The 25826-nt window shown below is 41.5% G+C and overlaps 1 protein-coding gene across 8 annotated transcripts; it reads left to right on the forward strand.

Moving 5' to 3' along the window:
- Window positions 1-1043: 1043 nt before the first annotated feature.
- On the forward strand, window positions 1044-24514 carry LOC117422394 (rho GTPase-activating protein 40-like). Of its 8 annotated transcripts, none has more exons than XM_058990772.1 (16): window positions 1044-1235; window positions 9786-9982; window positions 10386-10606; window positions 12129-12189; window positions 12320-12441; window positions 12805-12970; window positions 13209-13300; window positions 13514-13591; window positions 14068-14227; window positions 15095-15177; window positions 15524-15733; window positions 16332-16466; window positions 16927-17068; window positions 17408-17467; window positions 23544-23580; window positions 24166-24514. In XM_058990772.1, exons 1-16 carry the CDS (start codon window positions 1207-1209, stop codon window positions 24503-24505), a joined length of 2133 nt encoding a protein of 710 aa, XP_058846755.1. In that variant the 5' UTR covers window positions 1044-1206; the 3' UTR covers window positions 24506-24514. The 8 variants fall into 8 exon arrangements, with proteins under 8 accessions (XP_058846755.1, XP_058846754.1, XP_058846752.1 ...); XM_058990771.1 differs by lacking the exon at window positions 1044-1235 and adding an exon at window positions 4344-4492; XM_058990769.1 differs by lacking the exon at window positions 1044-1235 and adding an exon at window positions 7781-8346.
- Window positions 24515-25826: the final 1312 nt, after the last annotated feature.

A 25826-nucleotide genomic window follows, 5' to 3' on the forward strand; every position in this document is an offset into this window, starting at 1 on the left:
AAAACGACAGTACAATAAATTAATTATGCAGATGCTTTCACAACTTTAGCCCTACAAAAATATAATGCAGCATTACTCCAATTCTAAGTACATATTTAGATAATATTTCAATCTAAAATGTTTAAACTATTGGCTTATAATGCAACACAGGACCATTGCAATGCCCTATTTGTATTTGCATGTGTATTGCACTTAGCTTTACTGTATATAACAATATCTCAGACTCCCGTTGCTGTTTGTTCATTAATTAATGCATACTCCGTGTGTTTGGTGCTGGGAATAAATGCCTACATTCAAAGGATACTGTTTTAATCTATTCCTGTTTACATTCGGAAATCAGAGCTGCAGGGCTATCCCCTCGTTGTTTCAGCTGGCGCAGAAGGATCCTGACTTCTGCTTTTCATACTGAGAGAATGTGCTTTAACGCAGCTCCAGGTATTGTTATCAGGCAGTGTAAAAATAGCACCAGGATGCACTGCGCTGAATAACAGGCATTGTGTGAGTTACATAAAGGTGTGGCTGCTGTTCATGCGGAGCCTCTTAAAGAGCCTGCAAATGAAAGACTATACAACAGCACATGACTGGACCTCTACACGTTTTGTTTGCAGTATGTACGTCTCTCTTCAAGCCACAGATAAACCATTAGTATGTCTGTTTATAACCATGTCTTACAACTTCAGGACTGCTAAGGACTTTAGGGCTGTATTGAGTTTGTTTTGTAAACCCTTCAATGTTAAAATACCGACTGTAAATATGGTCAAATGATGTCATCGTCGCCACGCATGTTTGATGTGGTCCCCAGGTTGTAAAGGTATGTTTTATGGACCCACTGGTGAATTCTATCAGCTTGTTACAAGAGGAAATACAATCTCAGATTGGATACAGAAAATAGATACAGCACACACACACACACACACGATATGTAAAGCCCAGTATACGCTGGCACGAAGCATTTCGATTTCCCGTGGGCTGGTTACGGTGTTTTTGGCGGACTATCCCTTTAAGCGGCTGTAGGCTCCGCCCTCCTCTTGCAGATCCAGCACTTTGAAACACACGAAGGGAGTGACGTCAGCCAGGCTTTGTGTGCGGTTGTTATGGTCAATTCTTCATCCGGACACCTCGCATTTAGGAAGCTAAACGCCACAGGAGAGTATAGCAAGTTTTTTTTTTCCCGTTGACAGCCTGTCCTGTCAACAGCTTCCCTGTATGACTTGGTTGGACTCTGAACTTAAAAGGTACTTGTTGATTCTATGCTCCTTTATTTTTAAAACATGCATGGCTATATTCGTACTAATACTTTTTTTTTTTTTTTTAAATAATTTAAGATGTAATAATGTATGCTTTATTTGGAAAACTTGAAGGTATTTGAATTTGTTGTGCTTTTGGTTCAGTATACTCTAGCAAAGTATGCACCATCATTATTGTAAAGATCTCATGCGGGGTATTGGTTGCTAAGGGAGGTTGCACCTGTTGCTATGGCCGCCTTTTTTGCAATAATTTTTATAGACAAAGACTCTGCTTACAGCTGCTCTGTGACATGTTTCCCTATTTCTTTTCTGTATTGTACTTAACGGATTTTTTTTGTATCCATATTCAGATTTAGTGGTGGAGAAACACCGTTAAATAATGAATAATGTGCTGAAATAAAGCAGAGTTGCGGGAGAGTTGGGACTGGTAAAGTGTGTGCTGGATGTGATGCATTGTGATGTTTCACAGCAGTAATTACAGTAGCCCAAGTGACAGAGCGTTTCCATTTGATTTTGGCTGGTTATGATGTACAGAGCTCATTTAAACATTCTTACATCCGTTATGAAGTTTGACTGACGCGGGTCATTAAAAAGTCCCACAAAAAACACTATTTAACATCTTAATGGACCACAATCATAGTTTTACCAAGCGGCAGAAAAACAACAACACATACCTCCAATACCCAGCTCAGTGCTGGAATGTTAGTAAGCGGTTACCAAGTGTACGATTTAATCTTTTGGCAAATTGATAAAAGCAAAACTTCTCAGATAGCGAGTTTTTTTATTTTATTTATTTATTTATTTATTTATTTATTTATTTATTTATTTATTTATTATTATTATTATTATTATTATTATTATTATTATTATACAGGGAAACACCAGATGGCCGCACTGTACCAGTGAATATGTTATGTATAGTACGGTGGGGTCGCATTTCTAAAAGTCAAAGTTTTAATTTTGAATAAAGCGTTTGGTGATGAGGTTCGATGAGGCGCTCACTTTCACGCGTTCATTTGGTATGTCGATATACTCATAGTTTCACTGCAGTAGTTGACAGTGTGTAAACACAGTTAACTTCCCCAATTGTCTCTAGATTGGTGCTGGCAGTGTTTACTTATCAGAGTTATCATACTTGCATGATGTTTGTCTGCAGTGACGTTGATATTGGGGGTGTTTGAACAGTGAACTTGAATCTTTTATCGGTTTCAGTGTGCAGTATGACAGTGCCTGGAGAGTGATTGATTGGGATAATTATGTAATCGTCACCAGCCAGCCATTGTTTTGCTCTTGCCAGGCTGAATTGTCAGCGAAACGTGCACCACAGTCTTGATCTGACCACAGTCACTTCCAGCTGACAAGATAACTTTGTTGCTGATTAGGCTGCACTGCAGAAGCCCTTAGCTGAGTCTGCTATCACAAAGGCTAAATCCACAGCTACAGAACTATATGGGAGGCAGGTTTAAAGCTAGGGCCTGCCGTCATATCTAATCTCTGCACCTGGCCTTTATTCCTCCTGTTTGGTAAGGAGATCTGCTTTTTCACTAGACAGGCTGCAGAGCGTCAGCAGCAGGCCACACGCTGTGCTGCGTGACAGTAAGGGATGCACCACCTGCTCAGTCGGACAGCATACAATCCACAATAATCTCTGATCAAACACGCTCGCCTGTGCTCTGTCACGGGGGTCCTTCTTCTTGAAAAACTTCACTCAAGAAAAACACAGTCAGCCTCTCTTAGAAAATAGAAGGAATGCAGTCAAATTAGTGAAGTGCATCAGTGGCATTGTTCGGAGTAGTTCAGAAAACAAATCTGTTAAGCAAAGTAACTGTCCAAAGAAACGGGAACTCGCTGCTTTAGAGGTGTCCCTGTTGCATATGAGTGAAGCGGGATGATTGGGATAAGAATGGTTAATCAGCGATAGAGCTCCGAGGTGGATGGAAGCCAAGAGAGACTGAGAGGTCAATACGAAAGCAGTGAATGGTGCAAATCTTGATGGGCAGCAGGTCTGGGCTGTCCTGGGTGAATCCACAGACACGTGCCACCCAGGACCTCCTGTTTTGAGGATTGTAAAAAAAAACACATGTTTCCGTTGCCTCCTGACTTGCGTACACTGCTGCTGCTGCTGCCAAGGTATTTCTGTAAGATGCATTGCACTGTAAATTGAGAGTACCTGGACGTGCAAGCTTCAGTCTGTCGCAGCTAATCTCTAAGGAGTGTTTACTTACTTCAGCTGAGAGAGAGAAAGGTGATTGGTAAGACCTATCAGTCTGGACTGGTTGGGGTCTCTCTTTGTACCATACAGTGACCATTAATCCAACCTCTAAATTCACTTTCTACTGTAGCTCTATAGACTAGTCAGACATAGCCCAATACAGAGGGAAATTATCATAAGGATATAATGCTGCGTGTGTTCATACTGTTCAGTATGTAAAGAATGCATTATGTACTGTATATCTCTTCACCTTAACACAAATTCTCACCGCCACATTTGAATATTATTATTATTATTATTATTATTTATTTCTTAGCAGACGCCCTTATCCAGGGCGACTTACAATTGTTACAAGATATCACATTATACATTATTTCACATTATACAGATATCACATTATACATTATTTCACATTATACAGATATCACATTATTTTTACATACAATTACCCATTTATACAGTTGGGTTTTTACTGGAGCAATCTAGGTAAAGTACCTTGCTCAAGGGTACAACAGCAGTGTCCCCCACTGGGGATTGAACCCACAACCCTCCGGTCAAGAGTCCAGAGCCCTAACCACTACTCCACACTGTATTGAATATTTGTGTGTTCCTGCAAGAAATCATAGCAGCCCAAGGTAAAGTATGGTAAATACATAATATAATGCATGAGAAAAGTGCAAAATTACTGTGCACCTTTACTGTGGCAAACTTTTATAAGGGAGCATGCAACTGCTAAACTGAACAGTACAGGACAGATGCTGTTAGAATTGGGAATGGTCATCACACTTGAGCCAAAAGTGCAGCCCCCCCCCCCCACCGGACCTCGGCCGTCCTTCCTGAGGATGTAGCAGAGTACCGTGCCAGCGCTGCTGTCCTTGCAGGGTGTCATGTGTTTATGTGTTTAGAGGATTACAGGGAAACAGCTTGCTGTGGGCAGGCAGCTCTCCTTCCTGGTCTGCTGAGACAGGGGAGAAGTAAAGCTGCACAAGGGAGAGTTCATGTCCCCTCATAAACCTGCAAAACATCCAGACAGGTAAGCTTGGTTCCTTTATTCAAGTAAAGGCAGGCTATTACCTAGGGGTTAGAAGCTTGTCAAAGCTGCTTTTGGAATCGTCTATGACTTTATAGTCCCTTTCCCTGTTTAATTCTGTAGTGATTTGAGTCGACAGTAAAATGTATTGTGTGAAGGATCAACTTGGTGTAAACCTGATGGTTTTTCAGCTGGGCTGTGGGAAACCATCAGGTTTAAGGTTATACTGTATTTGTGTTAAATTACCACAGAATGTGTTTTCAGGAACATTTATTCATGTGTCTCTTTTAACACAAGGTGTGTGTGTGTGTGTGTGTGTGTGTGTGTGTGTGTGTTATGTTTTAACACAAACTATGTTGTTTTCAACCAAACACTGTGTTCATTTTAAGTTGTATGTCGTCACATGTATTATTTCTGTATTACGTTTTAGAATGTTCACTTATTTGGGGAAAATAAAATAAAATGAGTTTTACATTAGTCTGAAGTGGGAAGGGGGTAGCAGGAATTGTGATGGGTGTTCTTAAATGTCTATTATAAGACACAGCTACAGTCCTTGAGGCACAGCTTTACAAATACTGCACAAGAAACCCTGACGTCTTGTTTCGTGTAAATATTGATTTAAACTAATGTGAGAATAAACTAAAACTAGCAAGTGTACCAGCAGGTGGAGGCAGTGAGTAATCAAAAGAGCAACCACACTAAAATCTCCATCGGGCTAATTTAAAACTTTAAAACAGTCGACTTCGAAATTAAGCTCAACAAAATGATACAAAAAAAAATCAGTATTAACCTTATTTGTTCTAACTTCATGAAGGCTCACATTAGCTTACATATGTATATATTTTAAATCTATGAAAAAATATTTCTTCCAAACTCTCCGTGAGGAGTTTAAACTTAACAATGCAGGACACATTGGAAGTCTGTCGTGGGCGTCCTGTTGTTCCTTACAGATTATTTTTTTTTTTTTTTTTGGCACTATGTAAAAGATGGTTTAAAATAAACGTGTTGAATTTCCTCTTGATTCTCAGCTGGGGAACACACAGGAAATCCACTGGCCTGATTTCAGCAGTGAAACACCTGCCTTGTCCATTTTAAGAAATCCGAACAACGACAACAAGGAACTAATTAGGATGAATACTTGTACAGTTTATTAAAACCCTTTTCAGTCCGGTCAGTACAGAACATGTTATGCTACTTACTGAGAGAAGAGATTACCAACACACAAGTACTTTAACAATATATATAGGCCTATACGCGATAGCATTGTCTTCAGTGCAGCTGTGGCACAACAGCAATGCCAAGCGCAATGGTAGCTACAATGATAGGAGTCGTTGGGAGAATGGTACCCCAGGGGTAACATTTTTTTATTTCATGGCAACACTGTTGTATGAAGCATACACACTTGTAACCCATTGTTGTACCACAGGGCATATCAAGTCCCCTTGTGTTGCCATTTTGCTGGTACAGGAACACAGTTCTCTGTTACTAATTCTGCAAGGGAAATATCTATAGGTAATTATATAATGGTATTAACATACTGGAATCGCAATTGTATTTTTTTTTTAGAACTTTTATGTAAGGCCAGTCTCAGTTGTATTCAGCTTAGATTAAGCTAAATGTTAAGTCTTTAACATTTTTTAAAGATTTGTTTTGATTGTGTCGACTTGCCATGTACTGTAAGGTATTGATAGGGAAGGAAGGGAGAGAGGGAAGGGGGTAAGCTACTGATCTTGTATAGAAGTTTTCATGCTCGCGTCTGTGCCAGTGGCATTTCAAATGAACCATGTTCTGCTGAAATACTAAGGTTATTTGGTTATTCCGGATAATGTGCTTTAGCCTGTGGGCATGTTGGATCACCTGAGCAGGTAAACGGAAATGTTTCTAGTTGCTGTTCCAGCTTTATTTTTAGTAGCTGCTTATCATTGCATTCCGAGGGTTTCATAACCCCAGATCAGACTGTGTTGAATGCGAGTTCTTCTGTTCTGATTCACCGTCAGGCTCTGCATGTCTTCATGTTCAGTCACAGTGCCAGCGCAATGCAAACTCAGATCATGCGCTTGTTCACATTTTGTTTCTTGGCTTCTCATAGGCTATATTAAATCCATTATTTATTTTGCATTTTTGACATCTGTGTAGGAGGTGACTAATTGGGGCTAAAGTGAGTGGTGCTGTGTGTTTCAAAAGTGAAGCATTATGTGGGTTCTGAAGCTGAGACTTAAAAGCTTTTTCAAATACCACCTCAAATTAAGTCTATCGTTTCATTGATGACTGTAATTATTTTTAGGTCTTAAATTAAACTGAACAAGTTTCACAGTACAGTATTTAAAGTATACAGTTTTTCCATGGTTATGCAATGCATTTACCATACCTCACCCTGCTTTACCAGACCTCTCTGTGCTTTTACTTTTAAAAAGTGACTATATGGGCTCCCATTGCCTATAAATGATCTCATGCTGTGTTCGATCCTGCCAGGTGTATTGCACCTTGAAGGAGGGCTTTGTTTTGCCAGACAGAGAGTGAGTTAAGTGTTAAATAATGAAGAAAAGCCTGTTCGTCTTGCAAAACATCCCGTCTCTGCAATCTCGAGCTGCAGCCTTTGTTATCGTAACCTTCTAACAGGGAAACCAAGTGTTCACAAACTGGAGAGTATGAGGATGTTGTTAAATATATGTTGGGCTGACTGCCTTAGTCTGCCTTGGAGGAACACATGTAATTTATTATGTGTATATTTGTGTGTGTGTGTTTAATTAAACAGAAAGAACATACCTGATGCTCAGCCAGCAAAGACAGTTTCTCATCATAAATTACCAGCTTGTTCCCATCAACTCTTCTAGGAAACCTGGTATATGGAACTTCCTTCCTGGAGCTTGACTCCTGCAAGCCCTGTACTGGTTATTGGGATATTGTTTTTTAAACACTAATCTTCTACTTTATGGAAGTGCAAAGGCGAGCATGGTGTCTTCCAACAGCACACTTTGTATTGGGTAGTTCCTGGATAACAAATGGAAATACTCTTGCTGATGTACAAAGATGCAATGTTGAGGATCTACAGAGTCGCTTGAAACCATTCTGAAGTATCCCAGTTATCTTAATGTATTATTTTTCTAATTCTTCTTGTGTTCTTCAAGCTGCTGTATAAGTTGGATGCCCCTGTGAGGTATTAACACACATTGAGACACTGCTTAGCAAGGTGTCAATTAGGATTTGTACTAGAGGAGCTAGGCAGCTTTATAGGCAAGGAATATATTGTCATGGAAATGATTTCAGTCTACATGGAACGCAGCTTCACTGGGTTTATTTCACAGTGACTAGATTTATTTTGAACTGTGGCTTCAGTATAATATGTCTTGTACAGAATCAAACCTTTTTCTGTGCATTAGTCTGCAATTCGCAGGTTTACTTACATTTTCTCTGGGTAGATAAGTCATTCTTAATAAAATGCATGAGTTTAAGGTGTGTTCTTGCCCTTCAAGTTGCAGGTTTTCATTGTGTGTGGAATCTTCCTTTATTTTTAAGTTATTTGAGTCAGGCATTTCAGGTGGGAGGTGACCTATGGTAATCAGTTAAGGCTCTTAAGCAGGTGTGGTTTAATTCTATCACAGGACAGAATAGTTCTCTTGAAGGCGCACTGAAGGAAACGCTGCTTCCTTATGTCGTGAGCCTGCCAAAGGTTTGGACTGGGGATTTTTGTTTCTAATGAAAAACAGACCGGCCAATATGGGGGGCAATGAAGGATTTGTGGGCAGGTTGCCTTCCTCCTGGAACTTTACAGCAACCCGCATCCCGCGACCTCAAATCCAGCCTAACCGCTTCTTATCTCAGCACCGCAAGAAAGCGCTCTGCCTGCCGGCCTTAAGGTACCTGCTGGCTGCTCTGCTTTGCCTGTTGTTCTTAATTATCCTTAATAAAGCATGTTTTATGTCAGTGATTGCTGCATATTTGGTTATCTGATCTTATTGCCTGAGTAAATAAAATAACCTTTCGACAGTCTGTGGTCTAAAGCTAAAATGTTACCAGTCCATGTTTTTTTAGTAAATAATTCTAAATGTATTTGTAGATCCTTAAGACAGATGGCTGCTTAGTCAGGATCTGCTTTGGAGGGTATTGGCAGGCAAGGGCAGATGACCGTTTGCTGTAGTTAGTGCAGGTTTTAGTGGTTTGTATTATCGTTGCTGTGTCAGTATATGACCTTTGTCATTAATGTCCACTAATTGTCTTCAACAACACCAAATACATATTTTATTTATTTGTTTTTTTAATACACTTTTTGCCTAGTGCTTTCATCAGTGTAAACCATCTTGCGATCTTGGCTTCATTGTCTATCTACAGCGGTAATCTATTATTCTGTATAATAAGTTTTGCATAAGAAAAGATTAAAACCTTTGTGGCAAACTACACGAGACTACTTGAGACACTGACTTCAGTTTGCAGGGTTGTATATGCTCTAAATGATATATTTTTTATAAAGCTGTATTCTATGATTTTCTCAATAAGGTTCAATTACAGGTGTTGTCCAGTAATAACTGATTACAGGTGCGTCGATTCAGCGAGGCTCTGCCCCTCTGCTTAATATTAACAGGCAGTGTATGCTTAAGACACTTTTTCAAACCCAGCAGAACTGCAGTATAGCACCCATGCTGTCCTGCAGTATTAATCCTGTTATGACAGGGCAGGTTAAAACGAATTTATGATGTCAGAATTCTGTGCATTCTTTTCAGTCTTGTGTGGGTGTGTGTCAAAAATACCGAAGTGCTGAGACAGCGTTTGTGTGGTGTTCATACTCTAGACTAGAGGGTATAATGTGGCAAGTGCCAAATACAGTGGATGACAGGGTTGTGGCATTTTAGGGTGAAACACACACCCTAGAGGCCTTCTTTATTTCCTCCAATCTGGGGAGCATATGCTTACCGTAATCCTAACACTGATTCATTTCTGTTGAGTAAACATTAGCAGGTGTTTAACATGAGTTTAGGGTTCTGTCTGGCACTAGCTGTTCGCCTTGTTCAGGTTTGGATTAAGGTAGGCTATATTGGTTGAGTTTCGTGTGGAAGCTTGCGTAGTATTAGAACTGGTTAGGGTTTGTCTGTAAAATCCCATCTCATTCCAACTTCAAAATGGATCTGCTTCTGGTTCCATCTGTGGTCTACAATCCAACGCAGTCTGCAACGCAATCCAATCCAGTCGACAATAATTTAATAAATTATATTCTTGGATCATTGGAATACAAGTTGTACCAGCACTAATAATACAGTATGTGGTTGATTGTCTGTCCTTCTCTCTTTCCCCTGCCCCCCAGTGATACGAGCTCCTCCGAGATGAGCCAGGCTCCCTGTACGAAGCCCCCGGACCGGCTCTCCACAGACTGCTTGCGCTCCCAGGACTCCCTGGACCGCCTGTCCGTCGACGACTTCTGGCAGGAGGTGCAGAACATCCAGCAGAGTGGCAGCGACTCCGAGCAGGAGGGCAGTGTGGGCGACGCCAAGCAACCCGAGGGTGAGGCAGCAGCACAGAGCCAAGACTGACACCTGCCATTAGGATACAGCTTCCATTCTGCTGTTGAAAGACATGATCCGTATAGATCAGTTAGCTTGTGTGCCGTGGGCTATACTGTAGAATGACAATTCAATGAAGGTGATATTCCAGGAGATCACCTTCATTAGCCCAACTGATCTAGCTTCTGCTCTACTAAAGAGCGAAAGAATGTCCCTGCCAAGGTTACTCGCAGTTAGACGAGAACATGTATAATAAAACTTCATGCATGTATGATAGACTGATGCTTAATGCTCCCCCTGACCCTTGTTGTGTCACTCTGTGATGTTTCAGTTAATGAAGAAGAGCTGTATATACATGCAAGCTTGTTATTGCTGGATTAACAATGTCTGTTTGTGTGTGGCAGAGGGAGAGCAGGAGAAAGAGTGGCTTCAGGATGCAGGTCTGTCCACGCTGATCAGCGAAGACTCGGAGGACGTGGACAACGTGGGTCTGCTGTCCACTCTCACCCGGACACAAGCTGCCGCCGTACAGCGCCGCCTGGACACCTACACTTGCTCTGTCCGCAAGAAGAACAAGCAGCCCGTCCGAGACGTCAGGGACATATTCAGAGCCGACAATCCCAAGGTAAAAAGGGGAGCTTCCCTTTCTGAAGAGTAGCTTGTATTTCGTGCTGGACAACAACAACTGGGCGACTCCTTGGATTTGTAATGGGGAGTCAACAAGGTAGTCACTGACAGTGAGCTAAACAGCAGCTCAGGACGCTATCGCCACAGGTGAATGTAGGGTTCTTTTCGACAGTAGCCTCGTTCAAGTCCGTATACATTGGTAGAGTTTTGTGGGAAAGCCTGCATGGCTTCAGAACTGGTTATAGCCAGCACCATTATGCCATGTTTCCATTTGTCCCATGAAACCAGTCTGTCAGACTCCATCTCCTCTCGTTCCTGGTTCCATCTACAGTCTACAATCCAATGCATTTCTGCACTGCAATGTAATCCAGTCTACATATAATTCCTGTTTATCTGTTGTATCTAGTGTGTGTGTACCTGCATATAGCCAGCAGATGGAGCAATCTCCCTGTGAAACAACTCGTTTTTTTAGCACCATGGATAGAAGGAGAATCAGAGACAATCATGAGCCGACAAGAGTAAAAAAGTCTAGTGTGGTGTGATGGGGTGGGGTGAGGACTTTATTTATTTATCAGCAGCTATAAATCATAGGCAGACACATATATTATTATTCAACAGTGCCCTGTATGAGATGATTTAAACAAAAAAGAACAAGAACATTGAGTGAACTCATAAATGAACTGAAGAGCATCTCCTGAACTCGCAGTGAAAAGCACTAGAACACAGACAAAACCATAAAAAAAAAAAAAAACATTTGAGTAATTGCAATAAGAACTACTCTGAGTAATTGCAAACCTCTTACCCTCCTAGGTTCTTTTGTTCAGTGCCCCGAACATTTTTCATTTGAAATTGCCTACGCCACCGCCAGCCAGCGAGCCCTTGGGTATTTTGCATATTTCCATGATCTCATGTAAAGCAAATAATGTTTTTCACAGCTATGTTTTGTTTTCTGGTCTCCAGACTGAGAAGGATAATCATAAAAATGTAAAAAGACATTATAAGTCATTTGAAGCTGCTATCAGTTTCATTTTGACAGCTGGGAGTGACAGAAATTAGTAACTGTTCAGGTGATGATCCCGAGTGCAAGCCCTGCCTTGCAGAAGAGTTTAAATACCTGTGTCTCGTCAAAACAGAGTTTAAGAAGTTTATTCACATAGTTCTCAACTCTTCTCAAGATGGGAAACAGATGGGACAAGGTCTGTTTCTTTTAGTTTAATTTTATTTTGCAATCAGGAGCCCTTTTTTTTAAAGCTCTAACTCATATTTGAAGAGTTTTTTAATATTCATAAAAACTGTTCTAGGCTGTTCTTTAGCAGTCTGCTTATAAAAGCTTTATTAAGATGTATTTCACAGGACCCCTCAAAGGTGCTGATCCTGGTGACTGTGTGTGTATATGTGTGTGTACTGTACTGTATTTCTTATTTTCGCTGGAATTCTACTAAAAAGATAATTGGTAATAAAAAGTGCAATACCATTTTTTTGTTTTATTCTATTTTAACTTTTTATTATTTTATTTTCAGAAGGCTCTAATGGAAACCAAAGATTCAGGGCGGGACAGTCAGACCAGAAGTCCCCTAGACAGTACGTACAGTGTGATGGTTCTGCTGGATAACGTAGTCTTGCCAGTTGACAGTTTTCATTGTGGTTTTCTAAAGCTGGCTGATTTCGGGGAAGCACATTTCCAAAAGTGTTTGTCGTTTCTCGTCACCAGGCTGCGGGAGAGAGTTCTTCATCACTGATGTTGCTTACTCTGATCAGGCTGCCATCCTGCAGAAACAGACGAAACTGCAGAGCAGGAACTCCAGGAGGAGGAAGGATGATGGCACTTTACCGGTGAGTGTACAAGCAAAGCTTTTTCAGATAAAAGAGCTGTTAATCTACATCAGGGGGGGCCAAAGTTGGCCTTTCCAGTCCTGGTCTTTGTTCCAACCCTATTCTAAACTGTTTAATTGAACCAATTAAACCTCCATCCAGACCCTGAAGTAGTTAATTATCTCATTTTACTTGTTAAACCTGGAGTAGAATGGCCCTCCAGCACCATAATTGGACACCCTTGCTCTAGACAGAGTAAAGTAGAGATTTCGCTAACTAGAAAAAAGAGAAGAGATTTCCTCCTCGGTTTGATAGAGACTGGAAGAATACAGCAAGCCCCTAGCTCAGTCCTGAACTCTGCTGCCTTCTCCTCTCCCCTTCCAGAAGCTGATCTCTGCGCAGTGCAGGCTGGGGGTGACGAGGATCGGGGACCTGTCTGCCCAGGACATGAAGAAGGTGCGGCAGCTCGCCCTCATCGACATGACCGCGCTCTGCGACATCCTGGAGGTGGAGCTCAAGAGACACAAGCTCGGCAAGAGGAAACTCCACGGTGAGCAAGCACGCTGTCCTGCATTCGAACATGGGGCTGAGAGACACGGGTACAGGCATTTCCAGCTGCACAGAGCAGCAGAACATTGCCCCTGTATTTCTGTTATATATGTCATGTTTACCAGAGATACAGTCGTATACTGTAGGCAATTCATCCATAACATACTTAGCTGTAATAAGATGCATTCAAACTATAATATGTAGTTATAATAATAGAGACCTGTGTGTGTTTCCCACAGAGAGCTGTCTGTTCGGAGTCCCTTTGGCCACTCTAGTGGAGAATGACCAGAAGATCAAGCCCACCACCACTGTCCCTCTTATCTTGCAGGCGGTAAGTGAGCTACAGTACACGTGCCTCTATTTTGAGAACTTTGTTTAACCTGCATGACAAGGTTCCCATTATGACAGGGTTCACGGGCCAGGTTGGAAAATGACACCTGTTCGGAAATGCTCATATGCAACAGATGCTGATAACCCTTCTAAAACTACAGCATCCAGCTTCTCTGATGTTAAAAGCTAACTGGGTCTTTTTTTTCTCTTTCAGATGTTCTCCTTCCTGGAAAAGAAAGGCCTGGATTCGGAGGGGATTCTCCGTGTCCCCGGGTCCCAGTCCAGGATCAAGGTAGTCTGGGATTGTCTGGGGGTTTACACCAGGGGGTCGGGGTGTATCACAGCCCTTTACTCAGCCACTAGCACTGTCATTGGAATTACAACACTTTAAACAAACATCCTTGGGATTTAATTCAAGGTCTCCTAGGTGTTCTTACCGGTGTTTATTTCTACTTTTTTGACATTCACTGCTGATTTTCTCTATTAAGAAAAAAATAAAAACATTGCTAATGACACTTTGGAGAACTTTGTGAATATCACCATTATACCGTATGTTTGGTTGATCATCTGAAATGGGGCATGTATTCTAAGTGAAGGTTTTTTGAAAATTAAGACAAACTCTCGAACGCTGTGGTTGTGTTTCACAAGACAGTCAGCGGCCACCCCATTTCTCTCTCTCTCTCTCTCTCTCTCTCTCTCTCTCTCTCTCTCTCTCTCTCTCTCTCTCTCTCTTCTGCTGTACTAAATATGATTGCTCTATATCTACAGAACCTGCAACAAAAGCTGGAGACCAACTTCTATCCCGGGCTGTTTAGCTGGGAGGAGGTGAATCCCAACGACGTGGCAGCGTTACTTAAGAAGTTCATTCGTGAGCTACCAGCCCCCCTGCTCACCCCTGAGCACCTCCACACCTTCAACACAGTGCAGGGTAAGCACTCCCCTTCCACTGACCACTCATTAACCCTAACCCCCTGCTCACCCCTGAGCACCTCCACACCTTCAACACAGTGCAGGGTAAGCACTCCCCTTCCACTGACCACTCATTAACCCTAACCCCCTGCTCACCCCTGAGCACCTCCACACCCTCAACACAGTGCAGGGTAAGCACTCCCCTTCCACTGACCACTCATTAACCCTAACCCCCTGCTCACCCCTGAGCACCTCCACACCTTCAACACAGTGCAGGGTAAGCACTCCCCTTCCACTGACCACTCATTAACCCTAACCCCCTGCTCACCCCTGAGCACCTCCACACCTTCAACACAGTGCAGGGTAAGCACTCCCCTTCCACTGACCACTCATTAACCCTAACCCCCTGCTCACCCCTGAGCACCTCCACACCTTCAACACAGTGCAGGGTAAGCACTCCCCTAACCCTAACCCTAACCCTAACCCCCAAGGCTTAAAATGCAGCTTACTAGCTTTATTGATGCTACAGGGATGGAAACAAGGCTCCTGTTAGCAGTTTCACCCATTCAAGTTTTAATATGAGCTTGATTAGCCACAGTGTGTAGGTTAGAGGCTCAGGTGTGTCTTAGTAAACTCTTTGTAAAACCAGATCAAACCGCTATGCAGTCTTGTTTCCATCCCATGCTCTATTACAAGTCCACCTTTTATTGTGCAGAAAATCTTTTTAGTTCTTCATGCTTTTTTTTTTTTTGTTAATCCATGATGTTTCAGATCCAGTGCTATAAAGGAAGTGCTGCATTCTGGTACCTTTGCTGTTGGTTACATGATCTGCCAATTCCATTCCGCTGTACCCTAACGTGGGCCCTCTTTTATTTTGTGTTTCTAGATATTCAAGACTTGCAGCAGAGGCTTCATGTCCTGAACCTGCTTGTGCTTCTTCTGCCTGAGCCAAACAGGAGCACCCTAAAGGTACTGGGATCTTCTTACTGAGGGTATAGGGCATGTTTAAATCTGGGACTGTCATAGCTGTGACACCATATCCATGGCATAATTACTGGGGGTTTTACAGTAGCTAATGAAACAATTCCTGTCTGACCAGGTCAGTTTGCAGTATTGAAAGATGCACAAGCATTTGAAATAAATAAAAAAAATAAAAAAAATAAAATAAAAAGTTGTTTCTTGTTCTATTTGTGCCACATTGATGACCGTGGCCCTAGATCACATGTTCTCCATTTACTAAATAACCGTGCTGAATGGTCTCTGTGATGTAAAGTATGTGAATTCAGGAGGTCCCTCATTGCCTTGCCCTCCACAGGCCCTGCTGGAGTACCTGGAAAAAGTGGTGTCTCGAGAGAACAAGAACCGCATGAGCCTGTGGAACGTGTCCACGATCATGGCGCCCAACCTCTTCATGCACAAGGGCGTGCCCCCCAGCAAGCCTGCCGAGGGGGACGAGAAGGAGCAGGCAGAGCGGGCGGCAGACGTCATGAGGCTCCTCATCCAATACCAGGACCTGCTCTGGATGGTACGTTTAGTTAAGGAGCCAGACAGCCTTAGAAACCACACGAGAGAGAGAGAGTGCAACCAAACAGCTGCTGCTTTTTTCATTTTCATTTTCTTCCTCTTTTTGTATGTAGGCAGATGTGTATTTATTAAATAAAATACCTTAGTGTAACTGCATGAGCCATTTATTTACTGTAAATGGCTGTATTGTAACGGCTTGCTTAGTGTTACTCCATGGGCTGGCACTGTCTGTTAGAGTTATATAGTATCTCCAAGTGGGTGTCGGTTTCAATTAGCTCCATTTGAAGCATCTGACAATCACATATCGCAGATTTACATCAAATAAAATCGGATTTCACAATCGGTGCTGGCAGCAGCAGCGGCAGGTTTCTTTGGAGATGAGATTATAATTATTATTATTTTATTTTTTTTTTAATATGAAGAGGCAATATATTCTAATCTCCCGGCTGTAGATAATCTGGAGACTTGTTCCGGACGTTTGAAAGATTTGGATGAATATATTATAAATGATAGACAGACCACTGTGGTACACATTGTAATGATATGCGCTAGGATCTAGCGGGGTCCTGTCTATAAAGCTATGGCTTCTCCTGTTGCAGATCCCCAATTTCCTGATGGTCCAGGTGAGAAAGCTGAATGAAAACAGCAGCCGCAGGTACCAGTTCTACGACAGGCGGATAAAGAACCTCCTGAGGAAGATGCAAAGCGAAAAGACAGAGAAGAACCCGCCAGAGGTAAGACCTCCAGTCACATCTGCATTCTATGTAATGGGGTTGCACGGATGGAAATAAGAATTCTGTTGCATAGCAGTTTGATCCATTCCTGGTTTTACTATGAGCTTAATAAGACACACCTGAGCTTGTTACCTGCATACCGGGGCTAATCAAGCTCGTAAAACCTGGAATGAGTTAAACTGCGATGGAATAGGAGTCCAAATAGCCTGCCTCTGTATATTCTGCAGTCCTGATAAAAACATTTTTATTATTATTGAAGGTTATTAAGTTTTCTAGACTTCTAGTCGAAATATTTGTCGTAATTTTAGTTTTATTTTTAGTATTACATATTCTAACTTTGAGAAGAGGTCTATATATAGTATAGGGTTTGTACATGCGTGCTTTTTTAGGGAATGGTAAGCGATAATAAGCCTTAGTTTAAGTGGGTTCATTAATGAGTGAATGTCTGGTTCTCTTGCAGCCATACAGGACAGTTAAAATCCAGGCGGCTCATTTACTAAGCGACTCTATGGAGGTTCGGTTGGACACTGAGTCCAGAGCGGGGGATGCGCTGGCTCAGTTTCACATGAACCTGCGCAGCATGGGGAACAGCGTCGTCAAGCGGTAGGAACCCACTGACAATTTTCTAAACAATAGACGAGAGTTAATAACCGGCTAACCTCAGCCATCTGCTCGGTGGTCCGTATGTGTTTCTAAGCAAGTCGTTTCAAAATGATTTACCTGTCTCTTAAAACACATGTTAACAGTAATTGCATTAATCTTGTGTGAGCTTTGAGGTCTGTAAAGGTCCTTGTAGACTTGTTTATGAAATCTTGAAAGAATATTCTGCCCTTCTAGACGGCTCCTACTTCTAGCTAAGACTACAACACTAATTCCATGCCTTTTATTTGAAATTGTAAAAATGACTAAACAAAACCTCCCCTCTTTTTTTTTTTTTTTTTGCAGCAATGGCTCCACAGCGTACCCTGACTATGCCATTTATGAAGTCGGTGGTAATATTGGTAAGTACTGACTCTCAAGATTTCTTTATAAACCAGCAATACCTGCGATTTGAAATTCAAATGTGAAAATAAAATGTTGATAATCCATATGATTTGATACAATTGCCGAGTTCTAGTTACTGCTTTTAATAGTCGTCATTTTTAAGGTGGTTACATTGATCACAAACTGTAGTCATGCTCCATGTCGTGGCCAGACCCAGATCTCGTCTTCATGGTGTATATGCTCACACAGAAGCTTGGACATGCTTCAATGTTGCCACGAGTCTTTAACCATGTTTTAACATGTTAACACAGGTGAGCACTGCTTGGATCCCAACACTCACCTTTTAGACTTGTACAACAACAACCCCAGTGGCGAATGGATTATTAAGCTACGGCCAGCCTCTGACAGACTGCTCTGAGGTTTCCCAGCTTTCCTGTGTATAAAATAAAAATGCAATGAAGATCCTAAACAAATCATCACAGAAGGCTGTCACTAGCCATTCAGAAATGCATGATATAATTGCACTGGATGTTCCACTACAACAAGGATGCACTGCACCAGCAATAAGAATCCAAACACAGAGACTTCACATCTTGCAAGACGCATGGCTGAAGCTCATGGTTGCTGCTCTGCCGACTGCTTCTTAGTCTAACTCTCTAGTGATATGCAGTGGAATCCCATACCAGACGTTTCTTGGAAAGCCTGGCACACCCTTTACCAAGATGACTCGTCGGTGTGGAGAAGCCCTGTGCATTGAAACTGTAGGAAAGCTCCAACCAAGCTCCCGAGGGCATTCACAGCTCCTCATTAGACAGCAAAGCTGCATGCGGTAATGAGCACAATTGAGGATTGCACTGGCAGGCTCCTCAAGCGATCATAAGAAAACTGGCAGAACAAAGAAGCTCTTTTGAAGGGAACATACTTAAACTTCGACCAATGAAGCAAGTCTTCACCACGTTCTTGTTTTATTTTTTGTTTATTTAATTTTTTTTTGTTGTTTTGCAAGGAAATGACCTATTTTAAAACAATTATTTAAAAATAAGTTATTTGTCTAGCTTTTATTTTTGTTCTGCTAAAACTACCAGTTGTTACGAAAAGAATGCATAGACAGGTGGTGTTTGTAAAACATTCTCCCCTTCTTTTGTGAGATGGTCATTCCTGCGCAACAAGTAACGAACCAATGCTAGCAGATTTTAACAGACTAACTTACAAAGAGGGAGAGTTAGGCAAAATAAAACTGAATTATATATTGGGGCTTTATAGAGTATATATTTAGACCTACCCAAAATGAGTTATTCCAGGGGCCAGATAAGCACATAACAGTATTCCAGTATCTTGTACAAAGTCCTGTACTGTATGATTGTCAGTGCTGGTACACAGAGTATAGCTGTCTAAAACAATTCCAAATAGTTTTTGCTGTCTACTGTTAGACCCTTGCATTGTGGTTAGTGGTTCCCAGTTTTTAACGCCTCTGAATTTTGTGTAAAGTGAGTTTTAGTTCTCCTTGTCAATGGGCAATTTCACTGTGAGGGAAATAGTTTTCTTAGCACAGCAGTATTTCCTAATAATATATTAGGAAACTAAGTTACCAAGATTAGACTATGATGAATACCATCCACCAACTACAACATGCAATAGTACCAAATAAAGTGAGTAATTCTCTCTGGCTGCAGTAATGTAGATTTGTGTATAGTTTTGATATATAAATATGGAAAAAGAAGATGCAATGTACAGCTCAAAGGTTTTTTTTTTTTTTTCTACTTTTATGTGACAAATTGACAAACATTTCAATGCTGTTTTTTATTTGTGTTTTTCTTTGTTTTGTAATTGTACATTTTAATAAATATAAATACTTACCAGTATTAACTGACTGTAAAGATGGCTAGGACCGATTTGTTGTGTAACTTTATTTGTATTTAGTTTGGACTAACAAAGTTTTATTCCCTAAAATAGATTTGGGGTTTTGGTGCATTAAACATGGATTCAAGTTCAGACTTGAACACTACAAAGAGAGTTCAATTACATACCAGTCATATGACTTTGTGATTTGCCCCATCCACCTGAACTTTCCAGAACGCAATAGTATTCAGTAGAATAAGTCGTGTCTTGGCAATGGGGCCTGCGATGTGTAATGCAATTTACTGGAAGTATACCTTGATGATTGATTGCCAAGGACTCTTTTGTCTTATATTTATTTTGAGAGCGAGCGGCTCCTGGAAAGAATGTCTTTCATACTTGAGTATGATACTGTGTTTTCCATGCATCATGTTCTTACAGAAGGTCTACAGTATTCCCAGAACTACAAATAAACTACCTAGTGACACACATTTCAACGAATGTGCCTTTCAGTGCTCCTCTCTCCCCTAGAAACAGACAAATTGCGACGCCTTATGTGGACAACAAAGTAAAACCCATTTAAATTCTGTAATACTGACGCCTAGCTAAGCCTCAGTGCTAACTGGCTTTCAGCACCCTCTAAAACGCCACCGAACCCTCCTCCCAGAAGAACCTCTGACGCCAATTAGGTTTAAAAGGCTGTCTTCTTTTGCAGCGTGTTATTATCCCAATTATTATTTCTGTCCTATTCTCCCGTGCCTGATGAATCCGATCTCTGATTGCTCTCCCAGCTGCCAGCTCAGGAGGGGCAATTACAGCAATCAGGAGGCTCTTCGCAATCAGCTGCCTTTTTGTGTGCGGCTGGTGGGACGGAAAGCTGCACAATGACTCCCTGTCTGCCCTTGCAGGGCACGCGGGAACACTGACTGACTCATTCTGAGCACACTTGAACAGAAGGGGGGACATGTTCCATGCGTGTAATTTCAATCCGAGAAAATCGAAACTATAGAAGCAACAAAAAGAAAACCGATCAAAGGACTCCTGTAATGAGTGTCATAATGAACGCTTGTACGCAGTGCGATAGGTGACGGTGAAAGATCTAACCGCTATGAATAGGCCTTCAATAGTAGCAAAGGTAAAACAATACAATACTGCTCGAGTTTGCTGTGCTTGGATCCACCAGCTTTGCCTTCCATATACCTGCCATCTCGTTCCTCTTGCAGCCCTATAAAAATGTGTGATAATGTTCACAATGCTTAAATCTGGCAATCAATATCACGTGGTAACGCGAGGTCCTGGTTTTTGTGTGTGTGTGTGTGTATATATAATATAATATATATACAAACTGAAACTTGTAGTCCAAATGTTTTCCGTTTAATTTTATTAAGTTCATCGTTATGAATGAGATCGTAATTTTAAACCACAGATGATTCGGTCCTAAATCGGGGCTATTTTTGTGTTATGAGAAACAACATCTCCAACACTGCATAGGAGCCCATTTGTCTCTCTGAAGTATTGGAATGTAAAGCACCAGGTGTCGGCCCTATGCTAATGCTGTATGAGTGCCCATACCACGCTAAAGATCCATTGAATATGACTCGTGTCAATAGAAGACGATAAAGAGTATCTATTGTTATCTGTACGGCGTCTGTGTTTGCTCACTGAGACAATAACGTCTAATACGCAATGAGGTCACAGGATATATGCACTGGCCAGTGTTTTACCGCAGGATCGTCACTTCTCAAAGACAGTGATATTTTACACACAGAAAGTCTGCATTTGAAGTGCTAGCTGTATGGTTTACAGATTAACCAGCTTCAATTGTAGTTCTAAATAAACAACTGTGTTTTTTTTGTTTTTTTTTGCTGTTTAATATTCTGCAACGGTTGTTTCGCCTTGTTGTCAAGACATTTTGTGGCACGGTTATACGCTACGCCACTGTCACTTCCCGTCTGACTACAACATGCATTCCCTGTTGAAAGAAAACTCAAATAAAAAGCAGTGTTTGCTCATGCAGTTTCAGGGGCTGCTCGTCAGTGTGTCAGCGTTGCTGTCACAGCTCATGCAGCCCCAGCGAGCTGTCACAAACGGAGCTCCGGGGCGGTGGTAAGCTTCATTAACTTGGCATTGTTCTGACTCGGTGCAGTCAGGCAGGAGAAGGCGGCCTAGAGTGTTATCAGCAGCAGTGCAGGCCCTTCGTTGCCTAGCAACAGCAGCTGGTCCAATTCTGAGGCCTACTCGAATTTCCTCCCTTATTTTCCTCTTCACTTCTTAGTCTTCAATGCAAATTCAGCGAGTGTGAGTGTGTTTCTAATCATGAGTGTGAGCATGTGTCTTCGGATTGCCTCCAAGTTGAAAGGGGCAGACAGAAAGGGGGAGAGAGAGAAAGTATTTTTTCTTTCTTGTGTGTCATCTTTCTGTGTGGTAGGGTTGACCTGAGTATCAATTTTAATAAATGTATAAAAACATTTTTCTGTATCTACATTTCCGCCTCCTGGAACTAAGATGAATCAGGAAGACCAGTCGTATAAAGGCATGTGATGTAGAGGAAAAGTCACATAAAAAATCAATTAGCATTTAAATTAATGAGGCGTGTAATGAACAAAATGCTATCTGATGTGAGAGGAGCCTGCGTGGGGCTCATTGGCAATTCATAATTCAGCACAAAGAGCACTATCTGCCACAAACACAAAGAGAGTCCCATTAAGAGTTTGCTTTAGTTCCCATAATCGAACATATTATTGAAAACAACAACTCCATGAAACTTTCATCAAAAGCAGAACTGAAACAATGCTTCAACTTTTCAGCAGTTTACACTTTGCTGTAGCAGTAAATATATAAATTACAAATGTAATATCAAAAAAGCAATCAGTGGATATTGTTCCTTTTTTGCCGCAGTTGTAATTGAAGTAATTCCAAGTCACTGGTCCTGGGTATCTACAATGAGAGAGTAGATTACAAATGTAATCAGGTCCATAGCCATTGACGACTTCATATGTACTGTAATCAGCAAATCTTTAAAATCAATTCCATGCTCAGCACAATGTCAGTGTGTGGTGTACGTGTTTTGGCCTATTGAAATCAGCAATACCCTGTTGCCTGTTTTCCCACTAAATCTATTCCTGATCCACTTATTTTACTAATAAAGTCCAGACTTTTTTTATCTTGTTTCTCAGGAGTTTTCAATAGAGCATTGATCAATATCTACTAGTCAGCAGATGACAGCACTGGCTGCAGCCTGGCTATGATTATCAAAGACCAATACATTGTACAGGATGATCTATCATATCCAGCATACGCTACATACCAGTGCAGAATCAAACATGACACCAACATTTCTCTCTGCTGACAAGCTGAAATATTCTGCTAAAATGGGAAGCTGTGCGCTGTGCTACTCCAGTTGCACCCCAGGATTCCCCCTTCTACAGACCTCTGCACCTCATTGCTCCTCACACTTTCCTAAGCGAGCCGGGCTTCCCCGCTCTCCTGATAGCTCCCATTCTGCTTCTCATGCATCTAAGCTTGCAACCAGTCTGTCCATGACTTGCTCAAACTGGGAACTCTGGCTTCCACTCTAGCCACGAAGCGATCCTCCTCACTATTAGGTTTGAAATGCATTTAAAATGATCAGAGTGCCTTCATTTGTACAGACCAGCTGTCCATCCAGTGAGAGTTTTATTTCTTTATTTTTTTTAAATAATGTAAAGGAAATTGCTTTGAAGTAGCAGCATTCCTCCCCCACACAAAAGGACAGGGCAGGAGGGTGCATTTGCATTCATGGGCCGGTAGGGGTGCTGTGGTTTTGTGGTTTTAACTCTCTTTCTCCTGTGTATATATATATATATATAATATATATAAAAATTTAGGTTTTCCTGAAGACAAGTTGTGTCCTCATTTTTGCCATGCAGTTATTGTGGCCATGGCAACTATCTTGAAATATGGCCCACAGTCACCACTTTACTATTATTAGGTCAAAGCCTTGCAGCTTTAAATCTCTTCCCTTTGCTCGTTCTCTCTCTCTCTCTCTCTCTCTCTCTCTCTCTCTCTCTCTCTCTCTCTCTCTCTCTCTCTCTCTCTCTCTCTCTCTCTCTCTCTCAAATCATGTTGCTCACAGCAGCCCCAAGCTACATAGATAACCATGGCAACCAATTTCATGCAATTTCAGTAATAATATGCATTAGACAGAACAAAAATTAGCTTTAAAAAAAAAAGCATTTGTTCCTCTCTTATCTGTGTTCTTTTTCCTTTTCTTTTTAGTTTATTGGTTGCTGTTCACCGATCATCCCTCGATAAGGTATATAGAACTGGGTCACTATCATTTTATGTTTTTATTTTTCTCCAGCTAGTGCTGTACATTTTGATTTAGTCTCATCTTCCTTGGTTGTTGAAGGAGTGATTATCCATCTCCTGGATGTGATGTTTCATTTCAGGTGTTTTTGGCTGATGTATAGCTGCATGTATGGGCCTGTGTCTTTGAATGTGTGGAGGCATGTGGCATTTATATACCAAGATAATTGGAGATTTTAAGAAAATTGTCACCTTCTTCAAAATTTAACATAGGGAATATTAAATATTTTCTAATGCACACACTTAACAAGATATCTGTGGCTTTGTTTATCATTATGTTTTTTATATAATAGCTTCTGTGGTTTATTTATGATAAAACGAATGCTTGAGCATAACCTGTTAGGTTCTCAGTTTGATAAGTGTGTGCGTTTCTATGTTTGAACATGAAGGGTCTGTGTGAGAGTGTGTGTGAGAGCATGTGTGTGTGTGAGGTCATGTTTGTGTGTGTGTGTGTGTTTGCAATCATGTTACTCGTGGGGGCTGTGGTTCTTCCCCCCCTGCTCCCCCTCTCTGTCTCTCTCTCTCTCTCAAGCAGAGATATCTGCAGGCGCAGTCACAGCTTGCCTCGTTCGAATGCCTGCCCATGTGGGGGGGGGTGTTTACTCACACACCTGCCCCAGGGCAGCACACACGCACCACCGAGCAGGCTCCCCCTCGCGCCAAGCGAGCCACACACAACTGGCAGCTGGCAAGACAGGGGCAGCGAGCCATGGAAGCTGACGTCAGTGGGTGTCTGCTCGCGGTCTGCTCACTGCAGCGCACGGTATCTGTCCCTCTGCTTTGTCCCTTCTCTGTCTAATACACAGAGTACTACATTAGAATTATTTCACTGTCTACTAATAAATGTTTCCGAACTCATTAATGCCTTATAATAAAATCACATAAACACAACGTGATTTCATCTATTTTTTATTACTTCATGTAAATTAACTTAAAAGGTTCCCTTAGTGGGCCCTTTCTATAAATCTAAAAATCTGCATTTATTAAACACGAAAATATAAATTGAATGCCTTTTTCTTTTCTAATGCCCAAAAGTGGAGTGGTTCCAAATCTTAGAAAAAAAATCAGAAGCAAATAAATATGTTTTTTGGGGTGGGTTTACATACAGCACAGCTTTAGGAATCTGAACTTTGGAATTCCTTCAGACGTCCTACGGCAGTATTACCAGATTATTTCAGATTATACCAGGATTTCTGTCACCACCCCCTCACGGAACGCTCTTCCTGATTAGAGAAACGAATGTCAGGTTCTTTCTTCTTGAGTCACGCTGCCGATTGCTGGGGTGACATCCACGCCCATGGCTGTGCGGTGATATCAGAGTGTGGGCTGGATTCACTCGGGCTGAGTGACTCCTCTGCAGGGGAACAGCCTCTCAGCTGAATATGTAAACAATTATCAGCCTTGATAGACTCTTACACAAACTGATTGCTTTGAAACAGTCCCAAGAGCTTGACTCATCCATCAGAGCTGCTGCTCTCATCCTTGCAGATCTTGCTTGGGGAAGCGTCCCTCAGAAAAGTATTAATTCCAATCGGAAGAACAATATATGCAGTGTAGTACAGCGCATTAGCAAGTTAGAATCCAATAGTGCACACGCCTCAGAGTGTTGTATGCAGTTGTTATTCAATATAATAAAAACTATATTCGGAAACCATCCTTGAGTAGGTCTCGTGCTCACTCAGTAGGACTGTCATTGAGAATTCGCCGTTTCTGGTGACGTGTAGCTATTAACACTTTTGCAGTAATTATTGAGATTAAATAGTGTCATCTTTCTAGCATTATAGCAACAGATGTCACAACTACACACTGCAAAGCAATGTTGTGAGCAGTTATCTGCATGTTATGTTGGGTTTCAAAGAGATGTTATGGAGTTTTATGCCCAGTTACAGTCAATTCTCAAAGCTCTTTTCTCCAAAATTGTCATTGGCACCATTTTCTTTTCAGAGAGTAAAACACACACAATAAAGTTAGCAAACCAGAAATAAACAACTCAGCCTTTAATGTAAGGGTTTGGAGGTAGTCTTACGTTGTTTCTTATTTGTTTTGGAAGTGGTCCTTTCCGATGAAAATTTAGCTCATGATGGTTTGGAGTAACTGTTTCATGAGTGCTGTATAGTGTCCCACTTCTTTTTTTCTCTGAAGGCAATGTAATACCGTAGGCACATAAACCACTTTGTGACACCACTGCCCAGT

Source organism: Acipenser ruthenus, chromosome 18, assembly GCF_902713425.1.
Source record: "Acipenser ruthenus chromosome 18, fAciRut3.2 maternal haplotype, whole genome shotgun sequence".
NCBI lineage: Eukaryota > Metazoa > Chordata > Actinopteri > Acipenseriformes > Acipenseridae > Acipenser > Acipenser ruthenus.

Excerpts from the sequence above, each read along its gene's own strand:
- LOC117422394 (XM_058990769.1), top strand. The coding sequence starts at position 8,186 with ATGAAAAACAGACCGGCCAATATGGGGGGCAATGAAGGATTTGTGGGC. Across the intron at positions 13,301-13,513 it reads TCCCTCTTATCTTGCAGGCG|ATGTTCTCCTTCCTGGAAAA; the intron begins GTAAGTGAGCTA and ends TTTCTCTTTCAG. Across the intron at positions 17,468-23,543 it reads TGAAGTCGGTGGTAATATTG|TTTATTGGTTGCTGTTCACC; the intron begins GTAAGTACTGAC and ends TTTTCTTTTTAG.